We start from the raw sequence: 20,834 nt of genomic DNA, 5'->3' as shown, positions 1-20,834 counted from the left end.
AAAGTAAATAATAGTGGTGCTAGAAGATGTCTCTGCCCTACTTCTGACTTTAAAGGGAATGTTTCTAGTGTTTACCCAGTAAGTGTGAATCATGGCTTGTTTTACATAAACATCTTTATTTCTCCTTACTCAACATTTTTTTGGGGAATGGGGTAAAGTAGAAAAGGGTAGCTTTGTTGCTTTGCCAAGCAAAGGGAGCTACAGTGGGCTGATAGCCTCAAAGTAAGTGTCCCTTACTTAACGTTTCTTTTTTTTTTTAAGGGGAAATAATCTTTAATTTGTAAATCTCTTACGTGAGTCGAGAATAAAAAAGAACCAACAATTTCTAAAAGTGAAATAGATAATATTGGCATATTTAAAGTTTACTGAGTGGAACTTCTTTTTTTTTTTATTGGAGTGTAGTTGATTTGCTTACTGAGTGGAACTTTTTTTTTTTTAAAGTGGAGTATAGTTGATTTGCAGTGTTGTATTAGTTTCTGCTGTACAGCAAAATGAATCAGTTATACATATTCATATATCCACTCCTTTTTATTTTTTTATTTTAGGTTTTTTCGTTTTGGCCACACCGCACAGCTTTTGGGATCTCGGTTCCTCAGTCAGGAACTGAACCTGGGCCACAGCCGTGAAAGCCTGGAATCCTAACCACTAGGCAACGAGGGAACTCCCTCTCCACTCTTTTTTAGATTCTCTTGTCATGTAGGCCATTACACAGTACTGAGGATAGAGTTCCCTGTGCTATACAATAGGTCCTTACTAGTTGTGTATTTTATATATAGCAGTGTGTATGTGTCAATCTGGGTCTCCCGATTTATCCCTCCACCCCATCTCTTTTCCCCCTTGTTAACCATAAGTTTGTTTTCTGCACCTGTGACTCTCTGTTTTGTAAATAAGTACATTTATACTCCACATTTCTTGACTCATTCTCTCCCCTGAATACATCCATAGTTAAAAACTTGTATTTGTTCTTCCATTGCCTAATAGTCATCCTTAATTGCATCATCCAAAAACAGTAAAACTCAGGGTGTGGACGAATGAGCAAAAGTAAGGGAGATCTGAATTAATGGTTGAAAGAATTAAAAGCTCTGTTCTACCTGTGAATCCGTTTCCTGAGCAATCAGCTTCACCTAGAGTAGAAGCCACTCACTGAAACTGGAATTGCCATTGGCTTGAGCAGTTTGGTGTTTCTAGAAGTGCTGAAGACTTAAGAGTTTTTCTGGGTCTTTTTAAAAATAAGTTGTTTGGAACTCCCATTAAGAAAAAAACATGATAGTTTTAAAAATTGTAATAGAAGAGTGGATTTTAATCTTTGAAGGAAAGGAAAAGAAATCTACTCCCTGTCATGGAGAGGCAGTGAGAATAGTGGAAGGATTTTAAGCTTCAGAGTCTGACCATCATTCCAAATCCTGGGCTGCTGCCTCTTGGCTGTGCAACTTTGATTAGGATACTGAGCAGCTCTGCTTTATGGTCTTTTTCTTAGTCTCATCACATGAGAAACTGCCGTTCTTTGGGACAAGTTTTGCTCTATAGCATTTATGGCATTATATGAAAATGGCATAAATGAGTATTTAAGCCACAAAGAGTGTTTCCTTCTCTCAGTAATGGAAGTAAAGACTAGTCACACTTGATATATTTTAGGGAGATTTTCTTGGGATGACTGGGGGCCTTTGCTCTGCAGTTGGTGCATCTGGGGCAATTATAGCCAGCCTCTGCCAATGATAATTACTGTGTCTTTGTTACTCTGCTTCTCTGTCATGATTGCCTCCACAAGGGTCCTCTGAGCTAAAGACCGGTTTCTTCCCATCTCCTTTTGTCAGCTTGTCTGGTGTGGCCTTGTGGTGATCATAACGCTTGATTGGGTTCCCAAAAAGCAGCTCAACTCTCTTGATCTTTCTGGCTCCTCTCATGAGAGACTTCAGATGAGTATCCAAGCTGACCAGAGAGCACAGAGGTGCGTGTGCATGCAGGCTAGATTGCTTCATTTGTGTCTGACTCTTTGCAACCCTATGGACCATAGCCTGGCAGGCTTCTCTGTCCATAGGGTTCTCTAGATAAAAATACTGAAGTGGGTTGCCATGCCCTCCTCCAGAGGATCTGCCAGACCCAGGGATCGAACCTGCATCTCTTATGTCCCTTGTATTGGCAAGAGGGTTCTTTACCACTAGTGCCATCTAGGAAGCCCCTGGAGGTATATATGGGCCATAGTATATTCACTGTGCCTAGATAAGAATGGGGTACAGGAAGGGATCAGAAAGGATATGAAGCAGAAATGTAAAGAACTTTAAAAACCAAGCTAAAAAATTAGGAACAGTGAAAATCTTTTGAAAAGTTTTGAAGAGGAAGTAATGATATGATCCACCTTGTACTTTAGAAGTATAACTCTAGACATAGATTGTAAAGGCTAGACAAATGGTACTTCAACTTTATTGCACACAAGAATTGCTTTTTAGAATGAGCATCGCCAGGCCTCACCTGAAGAGATTCTGACTAAGACTGAGATGAGGCCTTGGGAACAGTGTTTTTAACAAGATCATCAAACCACACTTTAAGAAAACAATGGACTGCAGATTGAAGGAGAGAAATTAGTTGGCAGACTATTGTATCAATAATATACAGGAGAAAAAAATACCTCAAGAGAACTAGCTTTAACAAGTACAGTAGAAGAAAAAATCATTTTCTAGTGACTTTTCTCAAAAAAATCACCTAATTTTTAATTATAGTTAATACTGATATCAGTGTAAAGTCAAAGTGAAAAATGGAGGTGTTAGTTGCTCAGGTGTGTTCAACTCTTTGAGATCCCATAGACTGTAGCCTACCAGGCTCCTCTGTCTATGAAATTTTCCAGGCAAGAACGCTGGAGTGGGTTGCCATTCCCGTCTCCAGGGGATCTTCCCGACCCAGGAATCAAACCCAGGTCTCCTGCATTGCAGGCAGATTTTTTACTGTCTGAGCCACTAGGGAAGCCCTCTCAGTGTAAAATGTGAGTCAAACAAAAAACCAGAAGGAGTTATTAATAAAAGCTAGGTTTCATTTCAAATGGAAAAACTAAGAGAGCCATCCCTGTCTTTTTTTTTTTTTTTTTCAGGTTAAAGTATTCAAACCCCTAAATACAATTTCTGCTCTCTATCTATCTAATATTTAGGATATATGTATTTACTTTATACTTATATGTATATAAGTATAAAGAAGGTTTGCTGCTGCTGCTAAGTCGCTTCAGTCGTGTCCGACTTTATGTGACCCTATGGACAGCAGCCCACCAGGCTCCTCTGGCCACGGGATTCTCTAGGCGAGAATATTGGAGTGGGTTGCCATTTCCTTCTGCAATAAAGTAGGTTTAGGTCTCACCTAAACTCTTAAATAGGCTTCCCAGGTAGCACAGTGGTAAAGAATCTGCCTGCCAATGTAGGAGACCCAAGAGACGATCCCTGGGGTCGATCCCTGGGTCAGGAAGATCCCCTGGAGTGGGAAATGGCAACCCGCTCCAGTATTCTTGCCTGGAAAATTCCATGGACAGAGGAGCCTAGTGGGCTATATAGTCCTTGGGGTCACAAAGAGACACAACTGAGCAACTAAACACACATATGTACATTTAAACAGATGAAGGTGGGAAAAGAAATGCTGATTAATATATGAGCAACGAAAAGGACATCAAGAGATTTTCTAGGAGTTATAAGGTTTTGAGTGAATAAACCAAAGTCAAACATTAATTTCATATAACAAAACTTGTAATTTTTCCCTTGTTGAAGATTATACAGCATTTAAGATAATGTGCTTTATTAGAGAATGTGAAATAGCTCAGAAGAAGTTGCTTCCTTTTTTTCTTTTTCCAGTCTTGAATAATTATAATATAATAATGTCATACTTTTGTATCAAGTTTGTGGGTGTGCTCGGTCTTGTCTGACTCTTTGCAGCCCCCATGGACTGTGGCCCACCAGGCTTCTCTGTCCATGCTATTTTCCAGGCAAGAATACTGGAGCAGGTTATCATTTCCTACTCCAGGGGTTCTTCCCGACCCAGAGACTGAACCCACATCTCTTGTGTCTCCTACATTGGCACGCAGATTCTTTATCATGGTGCCTTCTGGGTAGCCCTGTATCAAGTTTATCAGTGTATAAACCATTTTTATAAGTATTTCATATAATCCTGCAGTAACCTTAAGGCTTAAAGTATTATCACTAGTTGACAAACTAAAACTCGGGCAGGATAAATGACTTAATCTAAGATCACACAACTGTTATACGGTAGAAATTGGACTTTCATCCAGGTGTTCTGCTCCAAACCAATTTTGTTTTCCTCTGTCTCAGCTTTCCCTTTTACTGTATACTAATATACCCTGTGGTGTCTGTCTTCCCCTCTACAATCCAAATGAATCCCTGAGACTTAGAGGTGAATATCTTAAATATTGTTTTAATATTTACTTACTTTTATTATTTATTTGGCTGAACCAAGTCTTAGTTGAGGCATGCAAACTCTTAGTTGCAGCATGTGGGATCTAGTTCCTTGACCAGGGATGGAGCACAGGCCCTGTTCATTGAGACAGCTGAGTCTTAGCCACTGAACCACCAAGGAAATCCCATCTTAAATATTTTTAAACAAATTGCTTAGTGTTGAAATATTTTCATGTGGATAGATAATTTAGGTATCAGAGCACAGTTATTTGATAATAAAACCAACTGAACTGATATAAATAAATAATTTTATATAAAAATAAATAGGAAAATAGACAAATCTCCATTGCAGAGTTTCAGATAATTCATCTAGTTATTCTTCCCACTGGGACGTGGAATATAACTCCCCACCCCTTAATTCATGCTACATACAGTGACTTCCTTCTAAGAGTACAATATGGAAAGAAGGGGAAATGACTGTGTACAATGGAGAAGGCTGACAAGTACTACCTCAGCCAGGCAATTGAGGTCAGCATCAACAGTGATAAGTCATGTTGACATTATGTACCCTTGACATGATATGATGGAAATGGCCCTTTACTTCAGTGGTCTTCCTCCTCAAAACCCACAACTCCAGTCTAATCATAAGAAAAAACATCAGACAAACCCCAGCTGATGGACATCCAGAAAATACCTGACCAGTGCTCCTCAACACTGTCAAGGTCACCAAAAACAAGGAAGGTCTGAGAAATTCTCACAGCCAAGAAGAGCTTCAGGGGCTTCCCTGGTGGTCCAGTGGTTAAGACTTGGTGTTCCCAATGCAGGGGACGCCAGTTCAGTCCCTGGATGGGGAACTAAGATCCTACATGCTGCATAGTGGCACAACCAAAATAAATAAATAAATAAAAATAACTTTAAAAAAGAAGACCTTCAGGAGACACGACAACTAAATGTAACGTGGATTCCTGAATAGGATCCTGGGACAGAAAAAGGACATTACATAAAAACTAAGGAAATGTGAACAAACTATGAAGTGAAGTGAAAGTCGCTCAGTCATGTCTGATTCTGTGATCCCATGGACTGTACGGTCTGTGGAATTCTCCAGGCCAGAATACTGGAGTGAGTAGCCTTTCCCTTCTCCAGTGAATGTTCCCAACCCAAGGATTGAACCCAGGACTTTAATTAATGATAATGTATCAGTGTGGGTTCGTAAGTTGCAGCAAACATAAGATTTTTATAAAAAGGGAAACTGGTATTGGGTATATGAGAACTCTACTATCTTACAGCTTTTCTGTAAATCTAAAACTATTCTAAAATTTAAAGTTTATTTTTGTAAAAGGCTAGAATAGAATAACACTTGATAAACCAATTCCCTTCTTGGTGAATTGCTATGAATTGAAATCTTATGTATCTTCCATCCTTAGATTGATATCAGGGTTGCAGTTAATATCATTAAGAATTATCTCAGTATCATTGCAGATTATCCAGCTGGAGTATGAATTATCTTTAAAGAAGTGAGTAAATTTTTTGGTTTTAAGTAAAGAAAACCCACAAAATTATCAAAATAATTCCTAAATATATGGTGACCCTGAATATAAGGCAATTTCTTATCATTCCAATGAAAAAATATTTATTTATTTATTTTTTTAATTTTAGTTTTTTATTTTTTAAATTTTAAAATCTTTAATTCTTACATGCATTCCCAAACACACATATAAATTTTTGTTTCTCACTGAACATTAAATTCTAGTTTTGTTACTTGAGATCTATGTTGACCAAGAGTCACTTCTCAAATAGTTTCTTCCTGTTATGTTTTATTGCTAAAAAGTTTAATTGAATTATTCTATAGCTTATGTCAGTCATCTATCTTTAAAAAGAGATCAGTTACCCAAAAAATTACAACCAGGGGACATAAAATTACATGTATCTATCAATGAACTATATGCTAATTGGAACTTATGGCAAAAACAGCAAGACAAAAGAGTGTCCTTGGATTTCTGGAATAGGAAATTTCCAGAGGCCAGAAAGAATTATACTAAGAGTAGTAAATTTGCTGAATTATACACAGTATTTGCTATTATTGTTAGGTACCTAAGTTGTGTCCAAGTCTTTTACACCCCAAGGACTGCAGGATGCCAGGTTTCCCAAATATTTTAAAAAGGAATGTGGATGAAATATTTTTGCACACATATTTAAGATCATAATTTTAATAAAATAATACGAATTTAGAATTATTATTTCCCTCCACCTGGTACTTTTTTTTTTTTTTTTTTTGGTTCTACCAGTTTATTGCCATCAACTCATCTCCCTCCACCCTGATGCACTCATGGTCAGTCAGGTAACCCCATGGACTGCAGCCCACCAGGCTCCTCTGTCCATGGACTTTTCCAGGCAAGAATACTGGAGTGGGTCACCTGTCACTTTTTATGAAACAACATTGCCTAGACTTTTTTCATATGTGACTTTGATGTCAGTCTTTGGCACATAGTAGGTTGTCAGTAATCATTTACTGAATGAATGATAGTTTGAAATCAGATATATGGGGAGCCCTGCATCAGTCTGGGAGGATCCATTGAAGGTTTTTGACCAAGAGAGCAACACACAAAGATGGAGGGGTAGCCTTTTTTTCAGGGGAGATGAAGGTACCACAAATCCTCTGCTTCTGGGAAGCCAGCTGTGGCCAGGTGTTGACCCTGGGGCAAGAAGAAACCCTGACCCAGGAATCAGGCAGATCTGATTTTAGAAACTGCTGGAAATTGAGTGGTCCCGGGTGTCTTTGAGGAGGTGGCACTGAAGCCATGACCTGAGGGTGTGCAGAGTGAGGACAAGAGCAGGGAGAAGAGACTGTGTCAGAGCCATAGAAGGAGCCCACTGTGAGCAGAAGGTAGCAACTGGGGGACCCTGGAAACCACACAAAGGACTTTTTTTTTTTCTAAGTGCAAAGGAAAAAATGGGGATTGACATCTGATTTACAGTTCTAAAAAACCACTTCCATCTGTGGGAATGGGTTTGAGGAGGAGGCAAGAATGGCAACAGAACTTCCCTGGTGATCCAGTGGTTAAGAATCTGCCTGCCAGTGCAGGGGACATGGGTTCAATCCCTGGTCTGGGAAGATTCCACATGTTCATGGGATTCTCCAGGCAAGAATACTGGAGTGATAGCCATTCCTGTCCTCAGGGGACCTTCCTGACCCAGGTCTCCTGCATTGCAGGCAGATTCTTTACCATCTGAGCCACCAGGGAAGCTATACTCCATTTATAGGTTACTATAAAATATGGCTGTATTCCCCATGTTGTTCAGTGTGTCCTTATAGCTTATTTTATAGCTAATAGTTTGTACTTCCTCTTCACGTCATCCTATATTGCCCCTCAAAACATACCCTCTCCCCACTGGTAACCACAGTTTGGATAATAAATGCCAGAAAACTATGAATCAGCCAATTAACACTGTCAGAGGGGCTTGATGGTTGGATTGCTGCTTCCTTCTCCACCCATCAATTTCAAACCATTCTGTGAAAGTCATTAACCAAAACGCTCTATAGTGCAATATTAAAGTAGAAAAAACTAGAATCTGACCTCTCCATTTGCCGAACCTCTTCCTCTCTGTTCCCTTCTGTCCTCACCCTGTCTCTTGGTTCTGAGTTCTTCTTTAACTCTCTCACCTCGAGTCCCTTTTCCTGTTCTTGTGTGCTCTGTGTTTCTTTCCTCTTTCCCCTCTTTGCCTTCCTCATTCCCTCTCTATTCCCTTGCCTTGCCTTAATGTCCCTCATTTTTCCCTCCCTTAACTGGCCAGTGAGATACTGGCATGTCCAGTGACTCTGTTCTGTTCAACATATTAATGTTGTTAATATAATGCATATTATATATATAGTATAATAATGAATGTTCATCTTATTCAGTAATCAATCAAAAATTAATGTTTACTATTTCCATTTAAAACGAATTAAGGGCTGGATGGCAATCACTGACTCAATGGACGCAAGTCTGAGTGAACTCCGGGAGTTGGTGATGGACAGGGAGGCCTGGCGTGCTGCCATTCATGGGGTCGCAAAGAGTCGGACACAACTGAACTGAACTGAACTGAAGACCCACAAGACTCAATGTACTCTTCCAAAATGCTTCTATAGATGATTGTTATGAAGTATTTTAAGTCTTTGTATCCCAGTTCCTGAACTGACATCTCTAGGAGAAATTTACCTAGTACCCAGTTCATCTCCAGTATTCTTTCCTGGAGAATCCCATGGACAGAGGATCCTGGCAGGCTACAGTCTACGGGATCACAGGAGTTGGACACAACTTAGCAACTAAACTACCACCACAACCACTCATCTAACTGGTTTCTTCCAACCCCCACACGCTCCCTTCCCACTCCACTACCACCTCTGCACCTCCACTGCCTTCTGTACCTTAGGACTGTCCCCAGCTCCTACACTGGACTGCATCTAATTCATACCAGACCATGTCTTTCTTTAAAACATCAGAGGACTTATACAACTGTCCACATTGAACCGAATGTCTCATTCTTCCATAATGTTTCTCTTAGTTTATTTCCTCTATTAACTTTCGTAAAGCTTAATACTTTACAAACTATTGCTTTTGTTCTGAAGCTTCTTTTTAAGATGCTTTTATTTTACATGTGAGAGTGCATCTCCTTTTGGGTGCCTGGTTCCAAATATAGAGGTACCGGGGACAACCCCTCTTCCCCAGCACAGGCTTCCCTTAGTAAAGGAGCGTTCCTCTGTGCTCATCTCGTATATAAATCACCAGGGAGCTTTTAAATGAGAAAAGACCTGGCTGACCCAGAAGGTGGTATTTATAAATAGTCCTCCAGCTCCCCCTCCTTAAAGCTTGTCCACCTAATCCTCTTCTCTCAAGATAGGAAGTGACTTGAACTTTGAGCCTTAAAACTCAGGTTCTTTTTTCTTTTAAAAATCTGATTGGCAAAAAGCTGTTAAAAAATGTGTTCAGCCAGATGATTATCAGTCATAAGAGCTTGTCTTTCATTTCCAGCACTTTTAGGCAAATATGCTGCTTCTTTTGTGGACCAGCTTTTCTCATTGTTACTATTTTAAGACACTTTCCTCAATCATTTTTATTTCTTTTTACTGATAGGGTATCATGGATTTGTATTTTTATAATTTAGAAAGCTGTTCCCAAATGACTCCATAGGAGATGTGGGTTTGATCCCTGGGTCGGGACAGTCCCCTGGAGGAGGAAATGGCAACCCACTCCAGTATTCTTGCCTGGGGAATCCGATGGACAGAGGAGCCTGGTGGGCTACAGTCAATGGGGTCGCAAAGAGTCGGACATGACTTAGTGTCCGACTAATAACAACAACAACAAAAATGACTGCATCTCTATCATGAGCTAAGAGCCTTTCTTTTCACCCCTAAAATCACAGAACTTGGAGGGTCTCTAAGTAACCTTCACCCCAGTATCTTTGAATGGAGCTCTGTTTGTATTTCTCTGATTTTGTATTGTATGTGTGGGTGTGTGTGTATGTATGTGCTCAATCACTTAGTCTTGTCCAACTCTGTGCAACCCCTTGGACTGTGGCCCACCAGGCTCCTCTGTCCATGGGATTCCCCAGGCAAGACTACTGGAGTGGATTGCCATTTCCTCCTCCAGAGGATCTTCCCGACCCTGGGATCAAACCCATGTCTCCTGCATTGGCAGGTGGATTCTTTACCTCTCTGCTACCTGGGAAGCTTTTTGTGTTATTTATTGAAGCTAAAATGTCACAGGTTTAGGATTATGAAATGAACATATGATACAGACACTAGTAAATAATATTTCAGATTAGGGTACATACAGGAAATGCCTAATTGTTGAAGTGGCAGAAGATACTTTTTTTTTTTTACTATATTTTCCCCAAAGATAATTAAGTCCTTAATCTGATTATTTATAAAGAGAAGAGATGCTTATATTAAGGAATTAAGCTATATGTTTTTAGCAGCCTCTCTGCCTTATAAAATGGAGGAAACAAATTCACTATCCACTATCAGACAGAATAATTTAAGGCTATTTTCTTTTTATCCCCCGACAGATTGAAGAGTAAGTCCTGGTCCCAGGCTTTTGTTTGCTGACCTGGGTCAGGGACAGTAATGCTTTTTCTAGAAGCTACTAGGTCTGATCCATCTGTTGCTTTGTGAGGAGAACTTCCCCAAGGCTTTTCTTATAGTAGTTTTGCTAGAATGTCCTACTTGCATTGTGAGCCTGGAAATTTAGAAGTAATTTTAGTTCTCTTATTTAAGAAAGGCTGGTGTCCATTGTGGCTATATTAGTACATAAGAGACTATCTGCAGGAAAAGAATGAAAAGCATGTACACTGCAGGTTGAATGAGTACTGTGTCTTCTGAAAACCTTGGGCTTAAATGTCTAAGGCAGTTCTGTTTAGATCTGAGTTCAGCATGGACTTGCTAGAGCAGTAGTGCCTGTTTTATTTCTCCAGGTGGGGAAGCTTTCTCTTAATACATGGAGACTCTAGAATGGGTAAGTATATGTATGTTGTTGTTCAGTTGCAGATTTGTGTCTGACTCTTTGCAACCCCCATGGACACCAGGCTTCTCTGTCCTTCACTATCTCCCAGAGTTTGCTCAAACTCATGTCCATTGAGTCAGTGATGCCATCCAACCATCTCATCCTCTGTCACCCCCTTCTCCTCCTGCCCTTATTCTTTACCAGCATCAGGGTCTTTTCCAATGAGTCAGCTCTTTGTTTCAGCATCAGTCCTTCCAATGAATATTCAGGACTGATATCCTTTAGGATGAACAGATTGGATCTCCTTGCTGTCCAAGGGACTCTCAAGAGTCTTCTCCAGCACCACAATTTGAAAGCATCATTTCTTCGATGCTCAGCCTTCTTTGTGGTCCAGCTCTTACACATGTACATGAATACTGGAAAAACCATAGCTTTGACTCTGTGGACCTTTGTTGGCAAAGTGATGTCTCTGCTTTTAATACGCTGTCTAGGTTTGTCATAGCTTTCCTTCCAAGGAGCAAATATCTTTTAATTCCGTGGCTGCAGTCACCATCCACAGTGATTTTGGAGCCCAAGAAAAGAAAAACCGTTTACACTTTTTAAGATACCTAAGCAAATGTGGATACTTTTAACTTGCTTTTAGATTCAGTTACTAAAATTAAAAAGTGGAATGTAGAAATATGAAAGAGGTGAGAAAACCACGTAGGTGCAACAGAGCAACTGTATCAAGAGATATAATGAGCTTGCAGGAGAATTTGTTAGGATTTCGCACACTGAGAGGAGAGTAGCACAACCAACACAATTTCAGAGCAATGGTGGGTGCATGTCCGAGGACAGTGCCCAAGCATGTCCAGGGCACGGGAGGTTTAGGTGCCAATCACATTCGGGCACACTACTGGATAACCCTTGGTTCTCTTTTGTGACCTTTTTTATATAGCAGCAAAACTTTAGAGTCTCTCCAGAGGGTTAAATGTAGAACCATTCCATACATAATGATGCTCATCAACTGTGTTGTTCAGAGTTCTGCACTGCAAGCTACCCAACCCTTGGAAAAGACTCTCAGAGGCTTTCTGCTGCTTCAGAACTGACACACTGCAGGGAGCGTCAGGTTGGTATAACCTGCTGCCCTACCCTGAGGAACTGCTGGCTTTTCCTCAAATCTTTGTGTGATGACAGCTTCAGGGCCCGGGGTGTCCCAGCCTAGGTCATATGCTTGCCCCTAGCTGCACTGTGACTAGGAGAGAAGCTGAATCTTCTAGTTGCTATAGTTCAGAGCACTCACTGCCTCCCTCAGGGGAAAGAAGGCTGTGGGGTGCTGGTTGGGAAGAAGGTTTGGTTGCTGGATAGCCAGGGGGGAAAAAAAAGACATATAAACTATCAACTGTATTTGTCTGGAGCTCAGTCTCTTTACAAATATTAACCATCTTTTTCAGGCTCAGCTATGCATGGAGAATATTAATTTTCTTTTCCTTCAATGCTTTGTTCATTGTCTTTAAAAACAAACAAACAAAACAAACTTCGGACTATCTTTTTTAAACTTAGTCTTTATTTTTATCAGAGTTGTATGTATACTTCACATAGAGTCATAGTTCTCCCTGGTTTCTGAAGACAAAGAGTATTTCATTGCTCACACTGCGATTTTCTTCTCCCTAGAGAAAACTATTTTCACTTCTTTCCAACTGATTTATTTGGTGTTTATCTTGATATTTCCAAATAGTGCACCGTGGTTATATCTTAATATTTCCCTTTTAAGCATTATTTATCGACTTTCCGTGATGAAAATGAGTTTTGTTCTGTCTCAATACTTTCCTCTTAATCACACATGCATTCTCTTCTCCTTTTCCCATCCTCCCGGGATGATTGTGGTGAACCTGTGTTCTGTGTTTTTATCATCACTTTGTCAGTGCTGTGATAAAGCTGTGTGTTATGCTGTGACTACTCCTTTCTCCAGTACCACATTTAATTTTTCCCTGATGCTAATAATTGTTTTTTTAAATTTGCTTAAATTTTCTATACTTCTCACTAATTTGATCCCCAAGCCTCCCTTAATTGAATCAACCCTCTTTCCATATAAACACATCAGTTCAGTTCATTTCAGTCGCTCAGTCGTGTCCGACTCTTTGCAACCCCATGAATCGCAGCACGCCAGGCCTCCCTGTCCATCACCAACTCCCAGAGTTCACTCAGACTCACGTCCATCAAGTCGGTGATACCATCCAGCCATCTCATCCTCTGTCATCCCCTTCTCCTCCTACCCCCAATCCCTCCCAGCATCAGAGTGTTTTCCAATGAGTCGACTCTTCTTATGAGGTGGCCAAAGTACTGGAGTTTCAGCTTTAGCATCACTCCTTCCAAAGAACACCCAGGACTGCTATCCTTTAGAATGGACTGGTTGGATCTCCTTGTAGTCCGAGGGACTCTCAAGAGTCTTCTCCAACACCAAAAGCATTAATTCTTCGGCGCTCAGCTTTCTTCACAGTCCAACTCTCACATCCATACATGACCACTGGAAAACCATAGCCTTGACTAGATGGATCTTTGTTGGCAAAGTGATGTCTCTGCTTTTCAATATGCTATCTAGGTTGGTCATAACTTTCCTTCCAAGGAGTAAGCGTCTTTTAATTTCATGGCTGCAATCACCATCTGCAGTGATTTTGGAGCCCAAAAAAATAAAGTCTGACACTGTTTCAACTGTTTCCCCATCTATTTCCCGTGAAGTGATGGGACCAGATGCCATGATCTTCATTTTCTGAATGTTGAGCTTTAAGCCAACTTTTTCACTCTCCTCTTTCACTTTCATCAAGAGGCTTTTTAGTTCCTCTTCACTTTCTGCCATAAGGGTGATGTCATCTGCATATCTGAGCATAAACACATTAGATATATGAATTTCATCGTTTTGTTTTTGTTGTTTTTAATTTCATCTTCTTAAATGTCTCCGTGAGTGTTATGGCTTGCTCTTGTCTGGACCCTGGACCTGTTGCCCTCCAGGCCTGTTAAGGAGGTCTTGTCTTGGGGTCTCCTTCACCATCACTCTGAGGACCCCTTTGCTGTTTCTTGTTTTAGATCCCTTGCTTTCTGGATTCCATGTTATCCTCTTCCTTGGTCTTCCCTGTCATTTTGAAGGAGCATGTTACTATTAGTTTCTTGAGAAAGTAAAGGCTTATTAGTTTTAGGAATCATTTCTTTAAGAATTTTAAAGGCACTGCTCCATTTTTTTCTGTCCTCGAGTCCCTGTTGAAAAGTCTTATGCATTCTGATTTTGACCTTTTGGGTAACAACTCATTTTCCTTCTGAAAGCTTGTCTTTTAACCTTGATGTTCTGCAAGTTCACAGTGATGCAATTCAGGCCCTTGCTGGACCTTTTCAATCTGGGACATTTTCTTGAATTCATTTTTTTGATGACTTCCTCTCCTTGTTTTTTTCTCTTCTTTCTCAAAGTTATATTTGCTAGATGTTGGGCCTGTTGTACTAGGTCCAGTTTTTGTATCTTTACTCTCATTTTCTATCCTTTTGTGTTTTTTTCTTTCTAAAAGTATCTCTCAACTTTGTCTTTCATCCCAGGGGACTGGGGCAGTCCCAGGGGCAGGGTCCCAGTTCTCACAGCTCATTGTCCCTGGCCTGGCAATAGGAGGGAACAGCAGAGGTCATTTTGGTCTTGGAAGCTGACTTCTTTGGAATGCAGCCTTCAGTTAAGCTCTTCATGTGTTCAGCTCGATGGCCAACTTCCATCTCTGTCTATATTGTACTCGTCATGTTGACTCAAGGAGGCGCCACCTGAGACAGTCATCTGTAAAGTCTGGAGATGTGGGGTCACTGTTTTTGTGTCTCTGTCTTGGGAATGGGTTGTTTACTGTTAAAGTGATGTTTGTGAAGCCATTGCCTTGAGGCCCAGAATAACCAGGCATCTTAAAGTAGACCGGGGATGAGGTACTTGAGGTTCAGGTTCAGGATGTTTCAGACTGAGGCACCTATGAACATTCAGTCATTTTATGTGTTCCAAATGTATTTTTATAATCATATGTGTGACATGTATGTACATATATGCGTGTATCTCTCAGGAAGTAGGAAATTGGAAATGAGGATATTATAACCTCAAAATGGTGGTAAAGAACCTGCTTGCCAATGCAGGAGATGCGGGAGATGCACTTTTGATCCCTGGGTTGGGAAGAGGGCAGGGGGAACCCACTCCAGTATTCTTGCCTGGAGAATTCCATGGACAAAGGAAGCTGTCAGGCTAAGATCCATAGGGTGGCAAAGAGTTGAACGTGACTGAAGTGACTTAACATGTACCCAGGCTAAAAGTTAGGTAAGAGACATTCGCGTACTTACAATGAATTGTGATAGAAATGTGATCTTCCCACATCATTGGGAAACTTGTTTTCTGCTCAGGCCCTCAGAGAATCGTAGATCTTTGGGGTGAGGACTAAGTGAGTCCCCACTGGGTTTTTCTACATAGCAAACAGACGGTATGGCAAGCTTGACACCTGTCCTCTCTTGCTGCCTAGGCTAGGTTTGTCCTGAGAACATCCCACAGCAGTTTAATATCATCTCCATGACCTTTGGGTGTCCTGTGCCCAGCTTGAGGAGGCCAAGGTCTACTCAGCAGCTCTTCCTGCTCCCAGGTTAATGGACTTGATAGATCCCTTGTCCCTGCCTCCTCACTTGTCTTGCAGGAAACAACATCTAGGAAATTTGTAAGTGTAAAGACTATGCTGAGCCCATGTGACCTCCTTAGTCTCCCTGCTGGTCTCTGCCTGCCAGCTTGCCAGACTGATATCTCAGCTTTGACTTTAATGTTTTCTAGGCTAGGGGAGCAGCCTAACCCAGACATAGCCCATTGGCTTCCTTTGCAGCAGCTACTTAACTCGGACAGAGCCAAGGGGACCCCCTTTGGCCTGTGGCTATGATGTCCTTCACGGGCCTGGCTCCAGCAAGGACAGCCAAATTCCAATCTCAGACCCTGGCTTTCCTGAGATTGAGGCCTGGGGCTTACCATTTGGAATACAAAGTGAAGGGGTTTTTTTTTCCATTTTTTAAAATATAAACTTGATAATTTTATTGCCAATTTAAAAATAAATGACTTTATATTGATTGTGAGGGGGAAAGAAAGCTACTTGAGGGAACTGGAACTCCTTGGCAGTGGTTAGGACTCTTTGCTTTCACTGCTGGGCCCAAGTTCAATCCCTAGTCGAGGAACTAAAATCCCAGAAGCTAAGTGGCACAGCCGAAAAAAAAAAGCATTGCTTTGAGAGGTCTGGATTTGTGAGTAACACTTGTGGACAGTGATTTTCACTGTAGGGCGATCTCCATGAGTCATGTCCTGGGATTTCTCTCATACCTGTTTCTTCAGGTCTTTTTATTTCAGCTGGTCAGTTTCTGTTGGAAAATTTTATTTTAAATTTTGCACTGTTCATTTTCTACCTCTTTCTTGCAATTGCCAGACGTGTACCATCTGTGAGCTCTCATGTTGCAGATAAAAATATCTCCCCTGGGTCTCTGCATCTTCTTTAAATGTCTAGTGCACTCTCTTGCACAGTTGTATTTGCTTTCTTGGCACTTAGCAGTCAGGCCAGCTTGCTGAGAAGTAAACAGGAGTCAATAGGAGCACATCTGAAATACCTGGAGGACAAAGTAGGAGGCTTTAGGGTCTTCTTTTTCCTTAATATACTTGATCAGAAATTGGATGAACCTTCGGGATGCTGAGACAGGGAAGATACTCTGGCAAGGAACAGAAGACCTGTCAGTCCCTGGCGTGGAGCACGAAGGTACTTTCCACCCTTTTCTGCACAGGGCTGATGACGCAGAGCAGGCCCGGAGCGTCAGGGAGCTGAGTTGACACAGCACCACCAGCGGGCAGGCCTCTACAGGCATAGCACGTCCATCCATGAGATGCTGAGATTTCTAGTGCCTTCCTTATGTTTCTTTCTCCTACTTCCCAAAACCAACTCTGTGCTGAAATTTTAGCATTAGAACATACCCAAAGATATAAAGTAAGATCTTGACTTTTTTTCTGAAAGAAAATTTGTGTTTTTATCTCACTGAAATAAAAGAAAAACCAAGGGGTTAAAACCGACAGGACAGGCTAGAAAGAAGGCTCCCATTCAGCCTCCTTCCTGATAAGAGGGGCTGGATAAGGCCTTTCTGTGCACTAAATCTGCTGTTCCTTGAAGATCTTTCAGTCAGATGCATTGGATCAATTTGGGACCTCTGCCTCTAATCAAAAAGTATAATTCTGTTACTGAGGCATTCTCTGAGATTTAGCATAGATAAGATATGCTCTAAATCATCTCTAAGAAGCTCCCAGAAATGGTTTCAGTATTTCTTTTTCTTTACCAGCCCGTGTTCCCAAGAAAATCCTCAAATGCAAGGCAGTGTCTCGAGAACTGAACTTCTCTTCAGCAGAGCAAATGGAAAAATTCCGCCTGGAACAAAAAGTCTACTTCAAAGGGCAATGTCTGGAAGGTATTCTGCTGCCTACATGCCTCGTATCTGGGCTTAGGGTGACAGGGGCAGAAGTCAAGACTCGGGGAACTAAAGCCCTGCTTTGATAACATCCATTTTGCAACTCACCTTGGATAGGGTTCCTACACCCTGGCAGATTGGGAGCTTGGGCAAAAAGCAGAAACAAAGCTGGCAACTGTGAGGGGCTCTGAGCCCAATGAGAGGATTACTGACCCTGGAGGGCCTAGGGGTGGTGCCAGCTTTGTCACTGAAGTGGTCATGAGGAAGCCGCTGGTTAGGCCCTGGTACAGTGCACTCCATGCTGTCACATACAGATTCCACTGGCAAGGGCACCCTGCAGTGAGTTTTCTTCACCATTGGGTGTAAGAGTGCACTCTGTGTCTTAGAGCTGAAGTGACAAGTGAAAAGGCCTGTTCTATTCCTCTGTGTATAATTTACATCCAGCCTACTTATAAAAAAATGCTGCTGGTCCTAGTCCTTTAGATCTCAGAGCATAGGAACAGGCCTCTGGTGTGGTTCAGGGGGCTTCCATGTCCTTTCTCATGGCCTCTGGCCTGGGAGGTTTCTGATGGCTTCATTGGTGGTTCCTGAGGTAGGAAGAGGCTTGCTCAAACGGATGGCGACACAGAGCCCCGAGACTCTGCCTAGGGCTCCAGCTCACCCACTTTTCCTTCTTCCTTCAGAATGGTTCTTCGAGTTTGGCTTTGTGATCCCTAACTCAACAAACACCTGGCAGTCCCTGATAGAGGCCGCACCCGAGTCCCAGATGATGCCAGCCAGCGTGCTAACGTGAGTGAGCGGGCCGCAGGGATGGTGGAGGTGTCTTGAAGCAGCAAGTCCAGGCACATGGGATACATGGTTCCGTTCAGCAGGCAGGCAGCCTAAGTTGAGAACAGGGGTAAGAGTATCCAGGGTATCCAAGGTTACAGCTTACTGATGTCAGTCACGTGAAAAAGACAGTATGATAGAGTGGAAAGAATTAAAAACTTCAGACTAGACCTTTAGACTAAATTCCTGATTAACCCTGACTAGCTGTGTACTTTACTGGGGCTATGTACTTTACTTCTCTGGGCCTTACTCTTCTCTCTAAACAGAGAATTAATAATCCTGTCTCACAGAGGTAGAGTGAGGATAAAATGAGATCGTATGTAAGGAAACTAGCACATAACATAAATTAAATCTATGCTAATTTGCTCCCTTTCCTGACTATCAAACTTCTGATACTCTGTACTTCTTTTGACCCTCAGCAGAATCTGGCAGAGTCCTAATTCTGTCTTAGAGGATGATGTTTGATTGTAGTTTTTCAGAGACTCACTTACCATTTTTATAAATTTGCTTCCTGCTCAAAGAATAATTAGTTTGTCCTTTGTCCTCCAAATCAATCAGTCATTGCCCACCTACCATTTTCTCTTGAGAAAAGATTTTAGTCTTGTAAAGGTTTTAACAGTACTGCCTGGTAGCAAATCTTATACACAAATAGATAATTGTGTGACATTAGATCACCTCTTTAAACAGGTCCTTAATGAAAATCACATTGAATTTGTAAATAGAAGTTTTTTTATGTCTTGGATAGATTTTTATTTGCATAATAGTATAAACTATAAAATACTATAACTACATAATGGTATAAATTATAAAATAATTAAATTTATATTTAATCAGTCAGATTTTGAGTTCCTTATTTACCCATTTTTTTATAATTAATTACCAGCAAAAATGTATCTGGTAGATATTAACTACCCTAGGAAAGTACAGTGTCATAAGTAGATGGGCATTTTTTAGATTTTGTTAACCCTTACTTGACTTCTTGGCCAGGCCTGATTTCTTTTAGGTGCTAACACCAGCAAGTCTATGATAATATATTCAGGTTATTTAACTTGTCTTACTTTTTAGAACCCCAGAATAGCACCGCTCTTGCTTTTAACTCAGTTCAAGAGGAGTTTGATTTGGAAACACTGACATACCCACCAAGAAGAATGAAATTGCACACTGTGTACAAAACAGGCGTATCGTTTGGGGTTATTGAGCCATAAGCCACAGAAACTGACTCTGGCTTACAGGACAGAGTTGAAAGGGTAGGGCTGAGCTAGAGGATGCAGGTGGCAGGAATCATGGATGGATTCCTCAAGGAGCAGCCATAGGAAGGATTTTGCTCAGGGGAGAGATTCTGATTGGCTCAAATTATATGCTCTGCCTGCCCCTTTGTCAGTCAAGGGAGGGGCCACTTAACTGACCATGGACTGGAGATAGGGGTTCCCCCAAGAGAAGAACAGAGTGCTGTTACCCAAAGTGAGGAGAAGGATGCAGGACAGGCCAACCCACAGCTTCCACCAGAGTGAGTTTTATAGGAAAAGATACCACCCCTGCAGTCTGAGGTTTTCACGTGAATCAGGAAGTCGTATTTATAGGCACCTCTGCATGCAGAGCACTCAGAGGGCCTTGGGTGTACTGTGGGTTAAGACATGCTCCCTCTTCTAATTTCTAAACTTGAAGAAGATGAACCTCATCACATAAGTTAAAAGGTCATGTGAGATGTCTAACCCCATGTGATCTTAATATCCCCAAGCCAAGGTTGTATAAGTGAGTGCATGTCCACGGGCCCAGTAAAGCCAGACCGAAACTACTTTGTGGAAATGAAATCTGTTGCTAACACGCTCACTCTTTTGCCCTCTCTTCTGACTTACAGTGGAAATGTTATCATAGAGACAAAGTTTTTTGACGACGATCTTCTCGTAAGCACATCCAGAGTGAGGCTTTTCTACGTTTGAGAGAAGAATGTGTGTGCGTTTCAAGAATTCATTTTTTTAGAGGGATGGAGGAAACTGTTTACTTTTTTCCTCTATACCTTTGATTTTTGGCACTTTCACCCCTGATTCCTTCTACGGCAAAACCCACCTGCGGCCACCAGGTGACCAGCTCTGTGTAGGTAACCAGATGGCTTTTTTCTCTCAAGCCACCATCTTCCGTTGACCAGGGTATAAACTCCCAGTCCCAGACCAGGGCAGAGGGCATGCCTCAACTCCTTCCTGGAGTAGACCTAGGGACAGACACACATCACGAGCTGTTCCCATCACCCTCCCTGCCTCCTCCTTGGGCCCTGCAGGCAACACATCTTTTGGCCCCTGGTTTTGGAAAACTTCATGTTCCTGACCCGCATTTAGTTTTTTCCTACCATTTCTATTTCATACATTCTCATACATTTAACTTGTAAAATAGACTGATATTATTATTATTACATAATTAATTAAAACATGTTAATTAAAATATTCCTACGTCTTTAGCATGACACTTCTTTGATTTCTCCTTTTCTTGGAATGTGAACCTGGCTCCATGATGGGAAGAATGACATTTATCAGACTGTAGGATCACAGCTCTGTTTTGCTCCAGAGAGGACTGATAGATCTTACAGTTCCTGAGTGCTTCAGTCACTGCTTTCCAAGAACGTACAACACACTTGAGCAAGACCCATGACCTTGACATTTGTCTTTTAGATGTGGTATTTAGTGGC

The 20,834-nt window shown here is 41.4% G+C and overlaps 1 protein-coding gene across 1 annotated transcript in view; it reads left to right on the top strand.

Annotated features, from left to right (window-relative positions):
* The window catches only part of PDE6D (phosphodiesterase 6D), a 56,251-nt gene extending 35,657 nt beyond the window's left edge, over positions 1-20,594 (top strand). The window contains exons 2-5 of the mRNA XM_004005001.6: positions 16,541-16,629; positions 17,201-17,326; positions 18,010-18,115; positions 20,013-20,594. Of these exons, the coding sequence (XP_004005050.1) occupies positions 16,541-16,629; positions 17,201-17,326; positions 18,010-18,115; positions 20,013-20,094 (403 nt within the window). The 3' untranslated portion in view covers positions 20,095-20,594. The remainder of the gene's footprint in view (positions 1-16,540; positions 16,630-17,200; positions 17,327-18,009; positions 18,116-20,012) is intronic.
* The last annotated feature ends 240 nt before the right edge of the window (positions 20,595-20,834 follow it).

Source organism: Ovis aries, chromosome 2 (assembly GCF_016772045.2).
Source record: "Ovis aries strain OAR_USU_Benz2616 breed Rambouillet chromosome 2, ARS-UI_Ramb_v3.0, whole genome shotgun sequence".
NCBI lineage: Eukaryota > Metazoa > Chordata > Mammalia > Artiodactyla > Bovidae > Ovis > Ovis aries.
Note: the sequence above shows the minus strand (reverse complement) of the source record. Positions and strands in the feature narration are given on the sequence as shown.